This window comes from Salvelinus namaycush, chromosome 15 (assembly GCF_016432855.1).
Source record: "Salvelinus namaycush isolate Seneca chromosome 15, SaNama_1.0, whole genome shotgun sequence".
Taxonomy (NCBI): Eukaryota; Metazoa; Chordata; class Actinopteri; order Salmoniformes; family Salmonidae; genus Salvelinus; species Salvelinus namaycush.
Window position 1 is genome coordinate 24,830,369 of NC_052321.1, and position 15,026 is coordinate 24,845,394.

Sequence of the window (15,026 nt, forward strand, 5' to 3'; positions counted from 1 at the left end):
CTCGATTCCTGCCCTGTTGGACCCAGATTTCGCATGCTTTTAGTACTACAACACTGGAATCTCCTTCTTGTAATCTAACTGTTACCATTGATTTTCCCCACCCCGTTGTTAGCCATATCAAACCTACCCATGCCACTACCCAGGAAGTCATGATTTAGGGCTGAGCCTCAGTCAGGTCTACTACTACCTGGTCCAACTTCCTCTCTGGGACTGAGTCCTTGGTGCAGTGGGTCATGTGGTACCAAGTATCTTTTTGGTCAGTGCTTACCCTCAAGGAGTGACTGGCTACCTCTTTCACCTGGAATGGTCCTTTCCACCTGGGCTCTGTCCACTTCCTGGAGTGCACCTTCACTCTCACCCAGTCACCAACCAGGATGTCCCTGTTTTCGTCTGTGGTCTCCACTGCAGGAGTACGAACCTCCACCACCTGTTTGGACAGTCTTTCGACAAGAGAGGTTAGTGCCTGCATGTAGTCTGTGTATATGATTTTAGCAATGTCTAGCCTAGGCACACTCATGTTATCAGCAGGTGGACCTGGCATTCTTCTCCCTGTCAACAGTTCATGTGGTGTAAGGTGTGTGTCTGACCCTGGTGAGTTTCTCATGGACATTAAAGCTAGAGGTAGCGCATCTACCCATTTTAGCTTGGTCCCTGCCATTATTTTGGCCATTTTTCGTTTCAAAGTCTGGTTGGCTCTCTCTACGAGGCCCTGAGATTGGGGGTGATACACTGACCCAAATTTGTGGGTGATCCCCAATGCTTGTTCCACCTCTTTCAGGTGTTCATTCTTGAAGTGGGAGCCATTGTCGGATCGGACCATTCGAGGGACTCCAAACCTTGGGATAAGGTCTCTTCTCAGCCACTTGATGACTGCTTTTGCATCTTCTTTGGCAGTTGGTATGGCCTCAACCCATCTGGTGAATCTATCCACCATCACCAACAGGTATCTTTTACCTTCCACCCGGTTGTCTTGTCCCATGTCAGTAAAGTCAATGCATATGTCCTGGAAAGGTCCATCAGGTATAGGGAAACTCCCTATTACTGCTCCCAATGAGATCTTGTTATTGTATCCTTGGCAGATCTCACAGCTTTCTGAAACTTCTCTTGTCATGTCCTGCATGTGGGGGTGCCACCACACAATTTCCAGAGCTTTAGCCACGCTCTTCCAACCCCCATGTGCCTTGTTATGTTCTTCTCGTATCATTGACCTGAGCAGTTTGATGGGTGCTACTGTCTTTCCCATGTGTGATCTCCAGATTCCTTGGTGATCTCTTCTGGCTCCATGTCTATTCCAAACAGTCTGTTCATATACGTCTGCGGCGTCTTGTAGCTGCCTGACTGTGTCCATTGTCAGTTCATCTTGCATTTCTCCCGTCCTCTGTACCATCTGCTGTGCAGTATATCCTCCTGCTTCTTTGGCTGCTTGATCCGCCATATCATTTCCTTCCCTCACTTTTGTGTTTTCCTTACTGTGCCCTTTGCATTTCATAATGGCCACACTTGTTGGTAGATGAATCGATTCAATCAACCGTTGTACTTCTTGTTTGTGTTTTATGGGTTCATTTGAACTGGTCAGATAGCCCCTCCTCATCCACTGTGGGCCATCTATGTGTGCAATACCATGTGCGTATGCAGAGTCTGTGTAGATGTTCACTTTTTCCTTTGCTCAGTTCCAGAGCTCTCCTTAGTGCTCTGAGTTCAGCCAACTGGGCTGAGGCCTCAGATGGGTCCAATTTCTTTGCTTCCATCACCTCGTGCGTTCCTGTCATTCCTTCTTGTTTCACCACTGCATACGAAGCAAAGTTACCTTCTCCTGGGTCTTTTGATCTGTAACAGCATCCATCTGTAAAAAGGGTCTCCACTGCTCCTTCCAGTGGAACATTCTCAAGGTCCATTCTCACCTTTACTTGTTTTACTGCCCTGTCCTCACAGATGTGTGGTTCTCCATTCCCCATCCCATCAGTCATGTTGGTCACCTCTGTGTTTGGCCGTGATCCTTTTTGTGATATTTGATTTTCTTTTGCTTGATAGAGTTAACAGTTTAGAGCCAATGAAAGCTGTTACTCCATGATCTGTGTTGATTTCCAGAGGGTGTCTCATAACAATATGTGCAGTTTTCCCAATTGCCTTGGACAGGGCTGCAATGTGTCTCGCACAATCAGTTTGTCCACATTCAATGTTATCCAATTGGGCACTGTAGTAATGTAGTACTCTCCTCTCCCCCATTTGTTTCTGATACAGGATGGAATGGACATAACCATCCTGCTCAGAAACATCCAACCTGAATGGCAGTGTGTAATCGGGCAGAGACAGAGCTTCGGCCTGTGCTAATGTCTGTTTCAGAGCGATGAATGCTAACTCACCCTCAGTGGTCCAGGTGAGGTTGGCAGTAAGGTTCCTGTTTCCTGCTTCTCTCAGTATTTCCCGCAAAGGGTCAACCTTAAGGCAATACTCAGGGATGTGAGTCCTGCTGTAACCAGTGAATCCCAGAAAGGAGAGTAGGTGATGAACTGTGGAGGGTTTAGGATGTTCCAAGATGGAGGTACACTGTGCTGTGGATACAGCCTGACCTTTACCTGACAGTACTCTTCCAAGGAACTGTACAGTTCTGCGGCAGCATTGAACTTTTTCCCTCTTTACCTTGTAACCTTTATCTGCAACATGTTTAAGCAGGAGTTCAGTTGCTTGGAGGCAGGTTTCAGCAGTGGGAGCAGCCAACAGCAAGTCATCAACGTATTGGAGAAGGGTAACCCCTTCAGGCAAGATGAGCTCTTCCAGATGTTCTTTCAGGATGGAATTGAATATTCCCGGTGAGTCCCTGTAGCCCTGTGGAATTCTCGTGTACATAAGGTGCTGATTTTGATACGAGAAAGCGAACAAAGGCTGTGAGTCCTCATGGAGTGGTATGCAGAAAAACGCATTTGCCAGATCAATGACAGAGAACCAGTCTTGGGTTGGTGAGATATTCTGTAGTGCCAGGTAGGGATCAGGAACAGGTCTGACATCAGGAACTGTGACATCATTGATGGGTCTGAAATCCTGAATCATCTTCCATTTTCCAGTATCCCCCTTTTTCACAGGAAGGATAGGTGTGTTCCATGGGGATGTTGATAGCGTCAATACCTGACTTCCTCGCAGACCGTGAATGGTAGGTTCAATGCCCCTGACTTTTTCGTCACTCAGGGGGTATTGATGCTTGTACACAGGTAACCGGTGCGATGTATCGGTCCTGATCTGGATTTGAATAGGCGGCACATCAACTAGGCCCACATCTTCAGGACTGGTGGTCCATAGGTGGTCAGGGACCCGAGAAAGCATGTTTTCAGTGTCTGGGTGATCTGTCATTTCCCTGCCATGGAACCGGGCTCTTCTTACGACTTCCGGGATTGAGGTGTCCTCCTCATTGATCCTGATCCTCCAGACTTGGGTTTCACCCATGTGGGCAGCGGAGACATTGGGAAGGTTGGTCTTAGTCCATGTCAGGACTTCAGCCTTTTTTACAGCAGGTCCAAGGGAACGAGCCTCATACCCAAACCCCACCATCAGTGTAACATGTGGTGTAGAGTCAGAATCCATTGTGAACCATTTAACTCTGAGATCCACATCTCCGTCCATCATCACGCAGCTGGTGGCCACACCTTCCTTAAGGACATATAAATGATTGCTGTGTACAATAGGCCTTCTGTCTGCCATATCCTCATACCATGCTTCATCATATATTTCATCCTTCTCCCTGGAGTAGTTCATTGTCACATGTGGAGGGTCATCCGGTGGGTAGTAGGCTTTCAGTGTTTGTATCCATCGTTTCCACTTCTGGAAAGTTCGACACACTCTCGGGGTATCAGGGTCACAGTCTAACAGCTTCAGCCAGTAGATATAGGTTTCGTCTTCCAGGTCCTCCTGAGTGTCCCCTAAGTACAACATCCTAGGTGGGTCTGAAAACTTTTCAGTCATGAGTATAGGCATCAATTCACATGGAGAAATAGTGGTGGCATGCAATCCTTTTCCATTGCAGTAAATACTGCATCCTAATTTTGAGAGCAGATCCCTCCCCATCAATCCTATGGAGCATTCTGGATTGTATAAAAATTGATGGGTGACCTTCTGGTCATCCCAGTAAACATCAAGTGGTACAGTAAAAGGCTTTCGCATAATTGTTCCCGAGACCCCTGAGAAAGCTTGTGTTTTGTCAGTTAGGGGGTATGATGCTTGAACAGAAGACCAGGTGCATCCCGTGTCAATCAACATACGTTGCTGTTTTCCTCCAATTTGACAATTAACTACTGGTTCTTCACTTGGTGGAAAAGTGAAGATGGTGGCACTGGTGCTGTTTAGGGTCTCTGGGCAGCTTCATTGGTGTGGTCCAGTTTCATGGCCCAGCCAGGCCATGCTTGGGATCAAGCTTGGATTCGGAACTGTGGGTCCAGTGGGCATCCCAGGGTTGGGTGACTGCTGTTGGTAATATGGTTGTTGGGTTTGGGCCTGCTGACCACCCCCATATCCGCCCCAATTTCCACGCCCACTTGGTGCCCAGTTACCGCGTCCCCTTGGGGGTCCATAGTATCCCCCCGCCCCTTTGTGGGCCTTATTGGAAGGAAAGGGGTTGACTGCAGTTCCTAGCATAGTGACCACTCCCTCCACATCGATAACATCTTACCATTGAAATGTCATATGCAGGTGGCCCCTGGTTGTAGGGGGTCCATCCTGTGTTTTGCGGAGGTCCGCCATAGGCATTCCTCTGGGGCGCCATTAGTCCAGCCATTGTCTGCACCACCGCAGCAACTGCGTCATTGGTGTTGGTATCAGCTGCAGGAGGTTGTGGTGTGCTAGTGAGGGGCATCTGTTTGGCAGGTTTGTCCTTTGCCAGTTGTTTCTTCAGCACCTTCTTCTGTAGTTGTTTCAGCTCCTCTTCCTCCTTTCTTTTACCCTCCCTGTATCTCTCCACATGGTGTTGAGCAATTTCAGTGAATTCCATAATTTTTTTTGCAGTGATACCAACAACTTTTTCGCATTCAGTGCGAACATGTTCAGGCAAACCTTTCAGGCACTGCTCTAGGAATAGGTGTTTCATCTCGTTTTTGTCAGGCTCAGCATTCCATGCTTGTCTCCACAAAATTCTGGCCTCCTTCATGTATACTGGCACCGTTTCATCGTCCTCCAGGGTTAGGGACTTCATCAGTTGAGGCCTGGGCTGAGTTGGATATTTTCTCCTGATGGCAGTCCACATTCCATTACGATATTGATCAAATGGGGTTTGTATTGCAAACCTGCCTCGCATTCCTGCATCATTCATGAGTTCTCGGCACTCCTGGTCCCCCATACACCTATTCATGGCAGCAACCATGTCTCCCACTGTCAGTTCATCAGCTGCAGTCAGGGTCTCAAATGTTTTCACCAATCTACATCCGGACTCTTCTGGTAGAGGCAGGGCATCTACTAGAGTCTGCAAGTCCCTGTGAGCCCAGGGCTTGTATACTGTCTGTCCACCAGGTAGTTGTCTCAACGGCATCATGCTAGCCCCACCTTGTCTGGTCTTACTTCTGGTGTGGTGTACGGGGGCAGACTGTTGATCCCATAGGTCTCCCTCAAACATGCCACATATGAACTTTGGCTCAGGTTCACTCAGTGGGGGTCCAACTAGGGGTGCTCTCAGCACACCGTCCTCATGTTCCTCTGCTTCTTGGCTGTGTGTACCCAGCCTGATGAAATGACCACCGGTTCCTGGTTTTGTTGTGCACTGTTCCAGCTTGGCAAGTCCTTTATATCTTTTTTCAACCTGTTCCATATCTTTCAGGGTCTGTTCTAATATTTTCACTTCTTCACTTTCCTTTCTGAGATCTTCCTGGAGTTCCTTCCATGCTCTTCTCTGTCTCTCTTCTCCCTCTTGTGTTTTTGTCAGGCTTGTCTCAGTCCATCTGACTCCATGGACAGAGGATCCATTTTCACTTCCCCCATCCATGCTCATATTTTCTCCTTCCATCTGTATCTTACTTAACCCAGTCACCCCTCTGCTCAGCTCTCTGGCAGCTTCCACTAGAGCCTGTACTTCTCCTTTTCTGTCTTCAGTTACAGGGCACCATGCCTGCACACTGTTGCCATCATCTGGTCTTTTGTGGTAGTTCACCGTGGCTGTGAGATCCAGCACAGGAGCCATTATGCGCATACCGTCATAGGGTGGTGGTTCTGTAGGAAGCGCTGGATACAACCTACCGCTCTGAGGTTTTGGAGGGTTATCTTCTGTGCACATTTTCTTGAGTTTCTCCAACATAGTCAATCCTATGCGTTCCTTCAATTTTGCCTTCTCCATCGCATCCTTTGCTTTCCCTTTCGTCTGTTCCCCCTGTTGCTTCCACTCAGATGCGGCTTTATATGTTCTCCTTTTTAGTGAGTCTAGTATTCTGCCCGGCTCTCCTTCAACAGGGAGACCGGAGGGTGCGACAATGCTGCCCTCCTCTGTCCATTCTCTGTATAGTTTTTTTCCTCTGTATACTTCCATTCCTTTCCCTCTTTTCCACCATTTATTTCTAATGTGGATTTCAGTGTCTTCAACACCTTCTCAATTTTTTGGAGTTCCATGGTAATGATTTTATTTATCTCCTGGAGTATGTTGAAATAGGAATATATTTTTAAGGCTTAAAATTGGGCTCAACTAATTTTTCTATTATTTTTATTAATATACTTATATCTCTGAAACAGTAATTATTTAACTGGACACGGGAGAATAAGGTAATCCACCCGTCAATCACAGCCACACCCGGTGGGGAATGTACAAATTGTATCACGTTCCCCGTATCTAATATGTACCTTACTTAATACTCATCAATTAAGTTAAAAAGTCAATTTCCCACAATACCCAATGCTAAATTCAACATTGTGGTTAAATATACAGATTTGGTAATTATTGTCTAATGTTCTAATAGATTAGTACAGTTCAAATCAGGATATGCGTTTACATAGGGATATTGTTATGAATTTTATGAATAAATGACCAAACCATGTACCCATCCAGCTATAACTATAACTAATTGAATTACTGTGTTTCTATATGGATGAATAATGTTAGTTTATAAGGAAGAGGTATTGGATCTTTTATGAGGGTAGAAAGGAATGTCTGTGTGTCTCTAAAGAAAACGAAATTGATAGTTAACCTATGTTTGAACCGACTCAGCTCCAATTCTGTGGAGATAAGGGAGAATAGTTCAAGACCTCTGGGTTTTCCGTATCTGGGGGGGACTGGAACTGTCAGCTAAGGGGTAATAAACTGGCAAAAAGCCTCAGGAGACAATCCAGATTAGTGTGTATGCATGTGCGCTAGCAAAAGAAGGGACACAAAGAACGGCCCTTTCTTATATGCACGTCTGAGCACTTTCGAGAATAAACACTACTGATTACATTTGGCCACTGGTCTATGTCTATTTTATGCAAATAAGGATTTTACAAATTCTTATAAACGGACAGAGTGTTTGCTTTGTATAATTAAATTGGTTAATGAACATATAGGAATCAAATTCCTTCAACAGATTTACATTTACACCGTTGCCCTCTTTAATTAAAAACTCCTCAACTATAGTACTTATTACTAAATGAAAATAACAATCCCTAATATAAGAGATGTTTATCAAATATGTATTCAAATTAATCACAGTCACATACAATATGGAGGGTATAAATTGTATACATTCAGGGCCAATCCTAACGTACTTTACTGTATCACTTTTCTCGAATTTCATGCACACCTCCTCAATATTCAATGATATAACTCTGTTACGGACATCTCATCCGTAGGTCCGCGACCTTTAAAAATCATTCTCACCAATACCAGCTCCAACTGAAATATCTAATGTACTGCAGTCAGTTGGCAGTTTCAGTTAATACAACGTAGACATCTCATCTGAAGGTCCCTGACCTCATTCAAACTGATACCAGCTCCTACTGAAATATCAAGTGTACTTCTTTCATACGATTTGAGCGTCTCTAAATCTTCATTCACACCAGTAAGCTTCAACTTACACCATACAAACTCGGCATCTCACCTTAATACACTTCATTCACTGTTGCATTAATCCCCACCCTCACTCATGCTTTTGGACATATAGCCCATTGGGCATCTCACCCTTATTCATACACGCTTGGCATCTCACCCAGTACATCACATTTGTTCGTTATATCATAGAATACCTGGCCAGTCAAAATTGCATTCACCACTATGTGTTCCTTATGATCATTTACCAATATAAACTAATACAATTTGGTTACTTACATCAAACAGGTATCTCACAAAATAAATTTGGATAATGCCAATGTGCAGATCTTTAGTTATTTACAATAGGTATCTGCTTACCTTTTTTTAGTTGACCGGTCTTTTTTGTGAGAAACACCGTCCGACAACAGTAATGTCCAATCTACCGGACAGTTTCCAGCCTAGTCCTTCAACCAGATCACGTCGGAGTCACCATGTAAAAGGTTGCGTCAATCGAATCTGGTATCAGGATAAAATGTGATTCAAAGTCACCTAATATACTTTAAGTATTTTTATTTAACATAAGCAAAAAATGGTAAATGCAATTTTCGTATATACGGGTTCACTGTATCACCACGCAGGGTAAAGCAGAGAACTGACTGAAATAGTACAGACATCTTCTTTTATACTGTGACAGATGTAGTTCCAACTTTAGTTGGCCTGTCACAGTAGAGGCTTAGCGTGGTTGGTCCCAGCCTCACAGCACACAGGATCCAGATATCCGGCTTTTCTGCAGTCACGCTATGTTTTGTGATTAACATGTCCTATTTCTATAAGGCATATATTATTGTTAAAAAGATAACAAAACCATCCTTCACACTATTTCGCCGGGAATGTGTCCTGTGACGTCCACAAGAGTGCAGATGTTACAGATATTATTTTCCGTTTTTTGTATTTGTGGTTCATACTGGGCATTGAATTAAAATGTTACTCCCGAGTGGCGCAGCGGTCTACGGCAGTGCTAGAGGAGTAAATACAGATCCTGGTTTGATCACACCGGCCGTGACCGGGAGTACCATAAGGCAGCGCACAATTGGCCCAGGGTTGTCCGGGTTAGGGGAGGGCTTGGCCGGGGTAGGTCGTCATTGTAAATAAGAATTAGTTCTTAACTGACTTTCTTAGTTAAATAAAGGTTCAATAAAATGTAAAAACTTATTTTGGTCTTTCAAGAAGTGAACCACAGAATGTGTACTGTCTGAGTGAACCCTTCAACAACTTTCCACTTGCAAGCTAGCTAACATTAACATTGGGTTACGGATGTAACCATTGTTCTCTGAGTAAAGTAACGGTTCTCCAAATGACTTATGGGAACTCCTTCCCCTTCATGCGATGTGATTGAGATGCTTAATATCAAAGATGTTTACAGTCACGTCACACTCTTACTGTACCCACATGACCTATCACTATGAAAGGCGGTGTGGCGTGACATACTGGGTATTACTTTACTTGAACCCCACGAAGGCGGAGGAACGACATGAAAGCTTGGGGACCCGTTACTCTACTCAGAGAACCACGGTTACATCCATAACCCAACGTTCTCTTTAGTTTTCGTAACAGGTTGCCAAAATATGTATGGGAGAGTCTGTACCAAAGAGGTCATCCCAACAACAGAGCGGGATAACTCATCATTTAACTTCTTATGGCTGCAAGGGGCAGTATTGAGTAGCCAGTTAAATCGTGCCCATTTCAAACGGCCTCGTACTCAATTCTTGCTCGTACAATATGCATATTATTATTACTATTGGATAGAAAACACTCTCTAGTTTCTAAAACCGTTTGAATTATTTCTCTGAGTGAAACAGAACTCATTCTGCAGCACATTTCCTGACCAGGAAGTGGAATGTCAGAAATCGATGCTCTGTTCAACTTCCTGCCTATACATGGGCATGATACGTAAGAGTCTACGTACACTTCATACACCTTCCCCTGGTTGTCAAGAGGCGGTGAGAGAAGAAATTTCGTGTTTATCTTGGTCTGAGGTGGAATTAAAGCTCTTTGTATGACGTGACCGTCCATTTCCTGTTTCTGGAGCGCGCGAAAGGGGACATGGATTTGCCTTCTGTTTAGCTGTCGTTATGGACGACTAACATCTCCGGTTTAGATTTTATTTGATACATGTGACCATATCATCGTAAAGTATGTTTTTTCAATATAGTTTAATCAGATTATTGAAATTTTTTCGGGAGTTTTGCCGTGTTCCGTTCTCTGACTTTGTTGACGTTGGAGAGATCCGTGCCACTTGGCAAGTGCCCATGCTAAATCAAGAGGGAAATTTGCCGTTCCAGATCCAAACAACGACTGTTCTGGACAAAGGACACCTTGTCCAACATTCTGACGGAAGATCACCAAAAGTAAGAAACATTTTATGATGCTATTTCTAATATCTGTCGTGCATGTGAACTGGACGTCGGCGCCCAAGTGTTTCTGGCTATTGTGGCTACGCTAATATAACGCTATATTGTGTTTTCGCTGTAAAACACTTGATAAATCGGAAATATTGTCTGGAATCACAAGATGCCTGTCTTTCAATTGCTGTACACTATGTATTTTTCAGAAATGTTTTATGATGAGTATTTAGTTATTTGGCGTTGGTGTCTGTAATTTTTCTGTCTGCTTTCGGTGCAATTTCTGACTGTAGCTGCAATGTAAACTATGATTTATACCTGAAATATGCACATTTTTCTAACAAAACATATGCTATACAATAAATATGTTATCAGACTGTCATCTGATGAAGTTGTTTCTTGGTTAGTGGCTATTTATATCTTTATTTGGTCGAATTTGTGATAGCTACTGATGGAGTAAAAAACTGATGGAGTAAGAAAAGTGGTGTCTTTTGCTAACGTGGTTAGCTAATAGATTTACATATTGTGTCTTCCCTGTAAAACATTTTAAAAATCGGACATGTTGGCTTGATTCACAAGATGTGTACCTTTCATATGCTGTATTGGACTTGTTAATGTGTGAAAGTTAAATATTTAAAAAATATATATTTTGAATTTCGCGCCCTGCACTTGAGCTGGATGTTGTCATAAGTGTACCGGTGTCGGGCTGCAGCCCAAACAGGTTTTAAAGGGGAATTTCATCCTGGGGGAATCTTGGCTTGTGTTCATCATATCTGAGGCATTTGTAGAAAAGTGAGATGTGATTACCTAGGAAGAATGCAGGTCAAGGCTTTGAGCGCTGAATGACACACCATATGACAGCTTCCAGTGTATTGATGAGGGGGGGTGGTAGTGGCATTTCGCGAAGGTTCTGTGTTAATACTGATCGCACTACACGTTTTTGTGGGTGTAGATGTGGTTGTCCTTGTTCGATAGAGCCATTTCACGTCTTTCAGCAATGTTCATATTGGCGGATTCATTGCTAAATGTACAAGGAAACAGTTTTTCCAGTCTCTGATAGACTACAACTTGTGTTGGGCTTTGCTTCCTGCTCTAGCATCCGTCCCTCCCCCAAGGCAGACTTTTTTGAAAAGGAGGCGGACACTAACAACAATCCTTTGGGCAAAACTGAAAGAACTGACCAGACGCGATGGTTTCAAGTGATTCCTCTTATCAACACAAATTCGACGATGGAGCATCTATTAGCTACATGGTGACATTCAACCATACATTTTTCAACCTGAATATAGTGAAGAGGATTTTAAACAAAGAGTTGGATTTAGTTAACGTTAGAAGCTCAGCTACAGCTGATGCCAGCACCAAGAGAGCAGATGACAAATACTTTGCCTAGCTAAGTAAGTTATAGAACATGATGATGCCGGTGGGTAGGGCTGCCGTCTTATCGTCCCTCAACCAATCATGTTATTTTGTTTGTTTTTTCGCGTTGTTCGTAACTTGTTTTGTACATAATGTTGCTGCTACTGTCTCCTATGACCGAAAAGAGCTTCTAAACATCAGAATTGGGATTGCTCACCTCAAACTGGACAAAGAGTTTTTCTTCAATGAGTCGGACACGAGGGATATACTGTTGACACCCGATCAGGCCCCGATCCCCATGATTTGCTGGAGAAGGAAACTGCGATTCCGAGGCAAAAGATCACGGTGCCTTGTGAGAACCAGGCAACGAGTGGCTAATCTACCCTTGCCCTCCGTTCTGCTAGCTAACGTTAAATCGCTAGAAAATAAATGGGACGAACTGAAAGAACGTATATCCTACCAACGGGACATTAAAAACTGTAATATTTTATGCTTCATCGAGTCGTAGATGAACGACGATATTAAGAACATATAGCTGGTGTGTTATATACACTGTCGGCAAGACAGAACAGCAGCCTCTGGTGAGACACGGGGGGGGGGGGGGGGGGGGGAAAGCATTTATGTAAACAACAGTTGGTGCACGATGTCTAAGGAAGTCTCAAAGTTTTGCTCGCCTAAGGTGGAGTATCTTAAGATAAGCTGCAGACCTCACTATTTACCCAGAGAGTTTATCAGTTTTTTTCAAAGCTGTCTATATACCACCACAGAGCGAGGTTGGAACTAAAACCGCACTAAATGAGCTGTATTCCGCCATAAGCAAACAGGAAAACGCTCTTCCAGAGGCGGTGTTCCTAGTGGCCAGTGACTTTAATGCAGGGAAACTCAAATCAGTTTTACCAAATTTCTATCAACATGTTAAATGTGCAACTAGAGGTAAAAAATATTCTAGACCACTTCTACTCCACACACAGAGACGCGTGCAAAGCTCTCCCTCACCCTCCCTCGCCCTCCATTTGGCAAATCTGACCATTTATTTATTTTTAAATGTTTTATTTTATTTCACCTTTATTCAACCAGGTAGGCTAGTTGAGAACAAGTTCTCATTTACAACTGCGACCTGGCCAAGATAAAGCAAAGCAGTTCGACACATACAACAACACAGAGTTACACATGGAATAAACAAACATACAGTCAATAGTACAGTAGAAAAAGTCTATATACAGTGTGTGCAAATGAGGTAGGATAAGAAGGTAAGGCAATAAATAGGCCATGGTGGCGAAGTAATTACAATATAGCAATTAAACACTGGAATGGTAGATGTGCAGAAGATGAATGTGCAAGTAGAGATACTGGGGTGCAAAGGAGCACGATCAATAAATAAATACAGTATGAGGATGAGGTAGTTGGATGGGCAATTTACAGATGGGCTATGTACAGGTGCAGTGATCTGTGAGCTGCTCTGCTAGCTGGTGCTTAAAGCTAGTGAGGGAGATATGAGTCTCCAGCTTCAGTGATTTTTGCAGTTCGTTCCAGTCATTGGCAGCAGAGAACTGGAAGGAAAGGCGGCCAAAGGAAGAATTGGTTTTGGGGGTGACCAGTGAGATATACCTGCTGGTGCGCGTGCTACGGGTAGGTGCTGCTATGGTGACCAGTGAGCTGAGATAAGGCGGGGCTTTACCTAGCAGAGACTTGTAGATGACCTGGAGCCAGTGGGTTTGGCGGTGAGTATGAAGCGAGGGCCAGCCAAAGAGAGCATACAGGTCGCAGTGGTGGGTAGTATATGGGGCTTTGGTGACAAAACGCCTGGCACTGTGATAGACTGCATCGAATTTATTGAGTAGAGTGTTGGAGGCTATTTTGTAAATGACATTGCAGTCGAGGATTGGGAGGATGGTCAGCTTTATGAGGGTATGTTTGGCAGCATGAGAGAAGGATGCTGTGTTGCGAAATAGGAAGCCGATTATAGATTTAATTAGAATTGTTAACCATATCTCTCCTCCTGATTCCTGCTTACAAGCAAAAATTAAAGCAGGAAGCACCAGTGACTCGGTCTATAAAAAGTGGTCAGATGAAGCAGATGCTAAACTACAGGACTGTTTTGCTAGCACAGACTGGAATATGTTCCGGGATTCTTCCAATGGCATTGAGGAGTACACCACATCAGTCACTGGCTTCATCAATAAGTTCATTGAGGACGTCGTCCCCACAGTGACCGTACGTACATACCCCAACCAGAATCCATGGATTACAGGTAACATTCGCACTGAGCTAAAGGGTAGAGCTGCCGCTTTCAAGGAGCGGGACTCTAACCCGGAAGCTTATAAGAAATTCTGCTATGCCCTCCAACGAACCTTCAAACAGGCAAAGCTTCAATTCAGGACTAAGATCAAATCGTCGGATGTGGCAGGGCTTGCAAACTATTACAGACTACAAAGGGAAGCACGGACGAGAGCTGGCCAGTGACACAAGCCTACCAGACGAGCTAAATAACTTCTATGCTCGGTTTGAGGCAAGTAACACTGAAACATGCATGAGAGCATCAACTGTTCTGGATGACTGTGTGATCACACTCTCCGCAGTTGATGTGAGTAAGACCTTTAAACAGGTCAACATTCACAAGGTCGCTGGGCCAGGCAGATTACCAGGACGTGTACTCCGAGCATGCGCTGACCAACTGTCAAGTGTCTTCACTGACATTTTCAATCTCTCCCTGTCTGAGTCTTTAATACCAACATGTTTCAAGCAAACCACCATAGTCCCTGTGCCCAAGAACACTAAGGTAACCTGCCTAAATGACTACCGACCCGTAGCACTCACGTCTGTAGCCATGAAATGCTTTGAAAGGCTGGTCATGGCTCACATCAACACTATTATCCCAGAAACCCTAGACCCACTCCAAATTGCACACCGCCCCAACAGATCCACAGATGATGCAATCTCTATTGCACTCTACACTGCCCTTTCCCACCTGGATAAAAGGAACACGTACAGTTGAAGGCGGAAGTTTACATACACCTTAGCCAAATACATTTAAACTCAGTTTTTTTAATCCTAGTAAAAATTCCCTGTCTTAGGTCAGTTAGGTTCACCACTTTATTTTAACAAATGTGAAATGTCAGAATAATAGTACAGAGAATGATTTATTTCAGCTTTTTTTCTTTCATCACATTCCCAGTTGGTCAGAAGTTTACATACACTCAATTAGTATTTGGTAGCATTGCCTTTAAATTGTTTAACTTGGGTCAAACGTTTCAGGTAGCCTTCCACAAGCTTCCCAAAATAAGTTTGGTGAATTTTGGCCCATT

The 15,026-nt window shown here is 44.0% G+C and overlaps 1 protein-coding gene across 1 annotated transcript; it reads right to left on the bottom strand.

The window, feature by feature from the left end:
• Positions 1-154: 154 nt before the first annotated feature.
• Positions 155-4,975, bottom strand: LOC120060013 (uncharacterized protein K02A2.6-like). Its single transcript, XM_039009083.1, has 3 exons — positions 4,658-4,975; positions 2,065-3,642; positions 155-1,114 (listed from the first exon to the last, which is right to left on the bottom strand). Exons 1-3 carry the CDS (start codon positions 4,973-4,975, stop codon positions 155-157), a joined length of 2,856 nt encoding a protein of 951 aa, XP_038865011.1.
• Between the last annotated feature and the right edge of the window lie 10,051 nt (positions 4,976-15,026).

What these genes read in the sequence shown, in the direction of transcription:
- LOC120060013 (XM_039009083.1), bottom strand. Translation starts at nt 4,975, where the DNA reads ATGGAATTCACTGAAATTGCTCAACACCATGTGGAGAGATACAGGGAG. An exon ending in CTGCATATGACATTTCAATG is followed by an intron (nt 3,643 to 4,657) that starts GTAAGATGTTAT and finishes TATGTCCTTAAG; the next exon opens with GAAGGTGTGGCCACCAGCTG. An exon ending in AAATCAACACAGATCATGGA is followed by an intron (nt 1,115 to 2,064) that starts GTAACAGCTTTC and finishes CCCCACATGCAG; the next exon opens with GACATGACAAGAGAAGTTTC.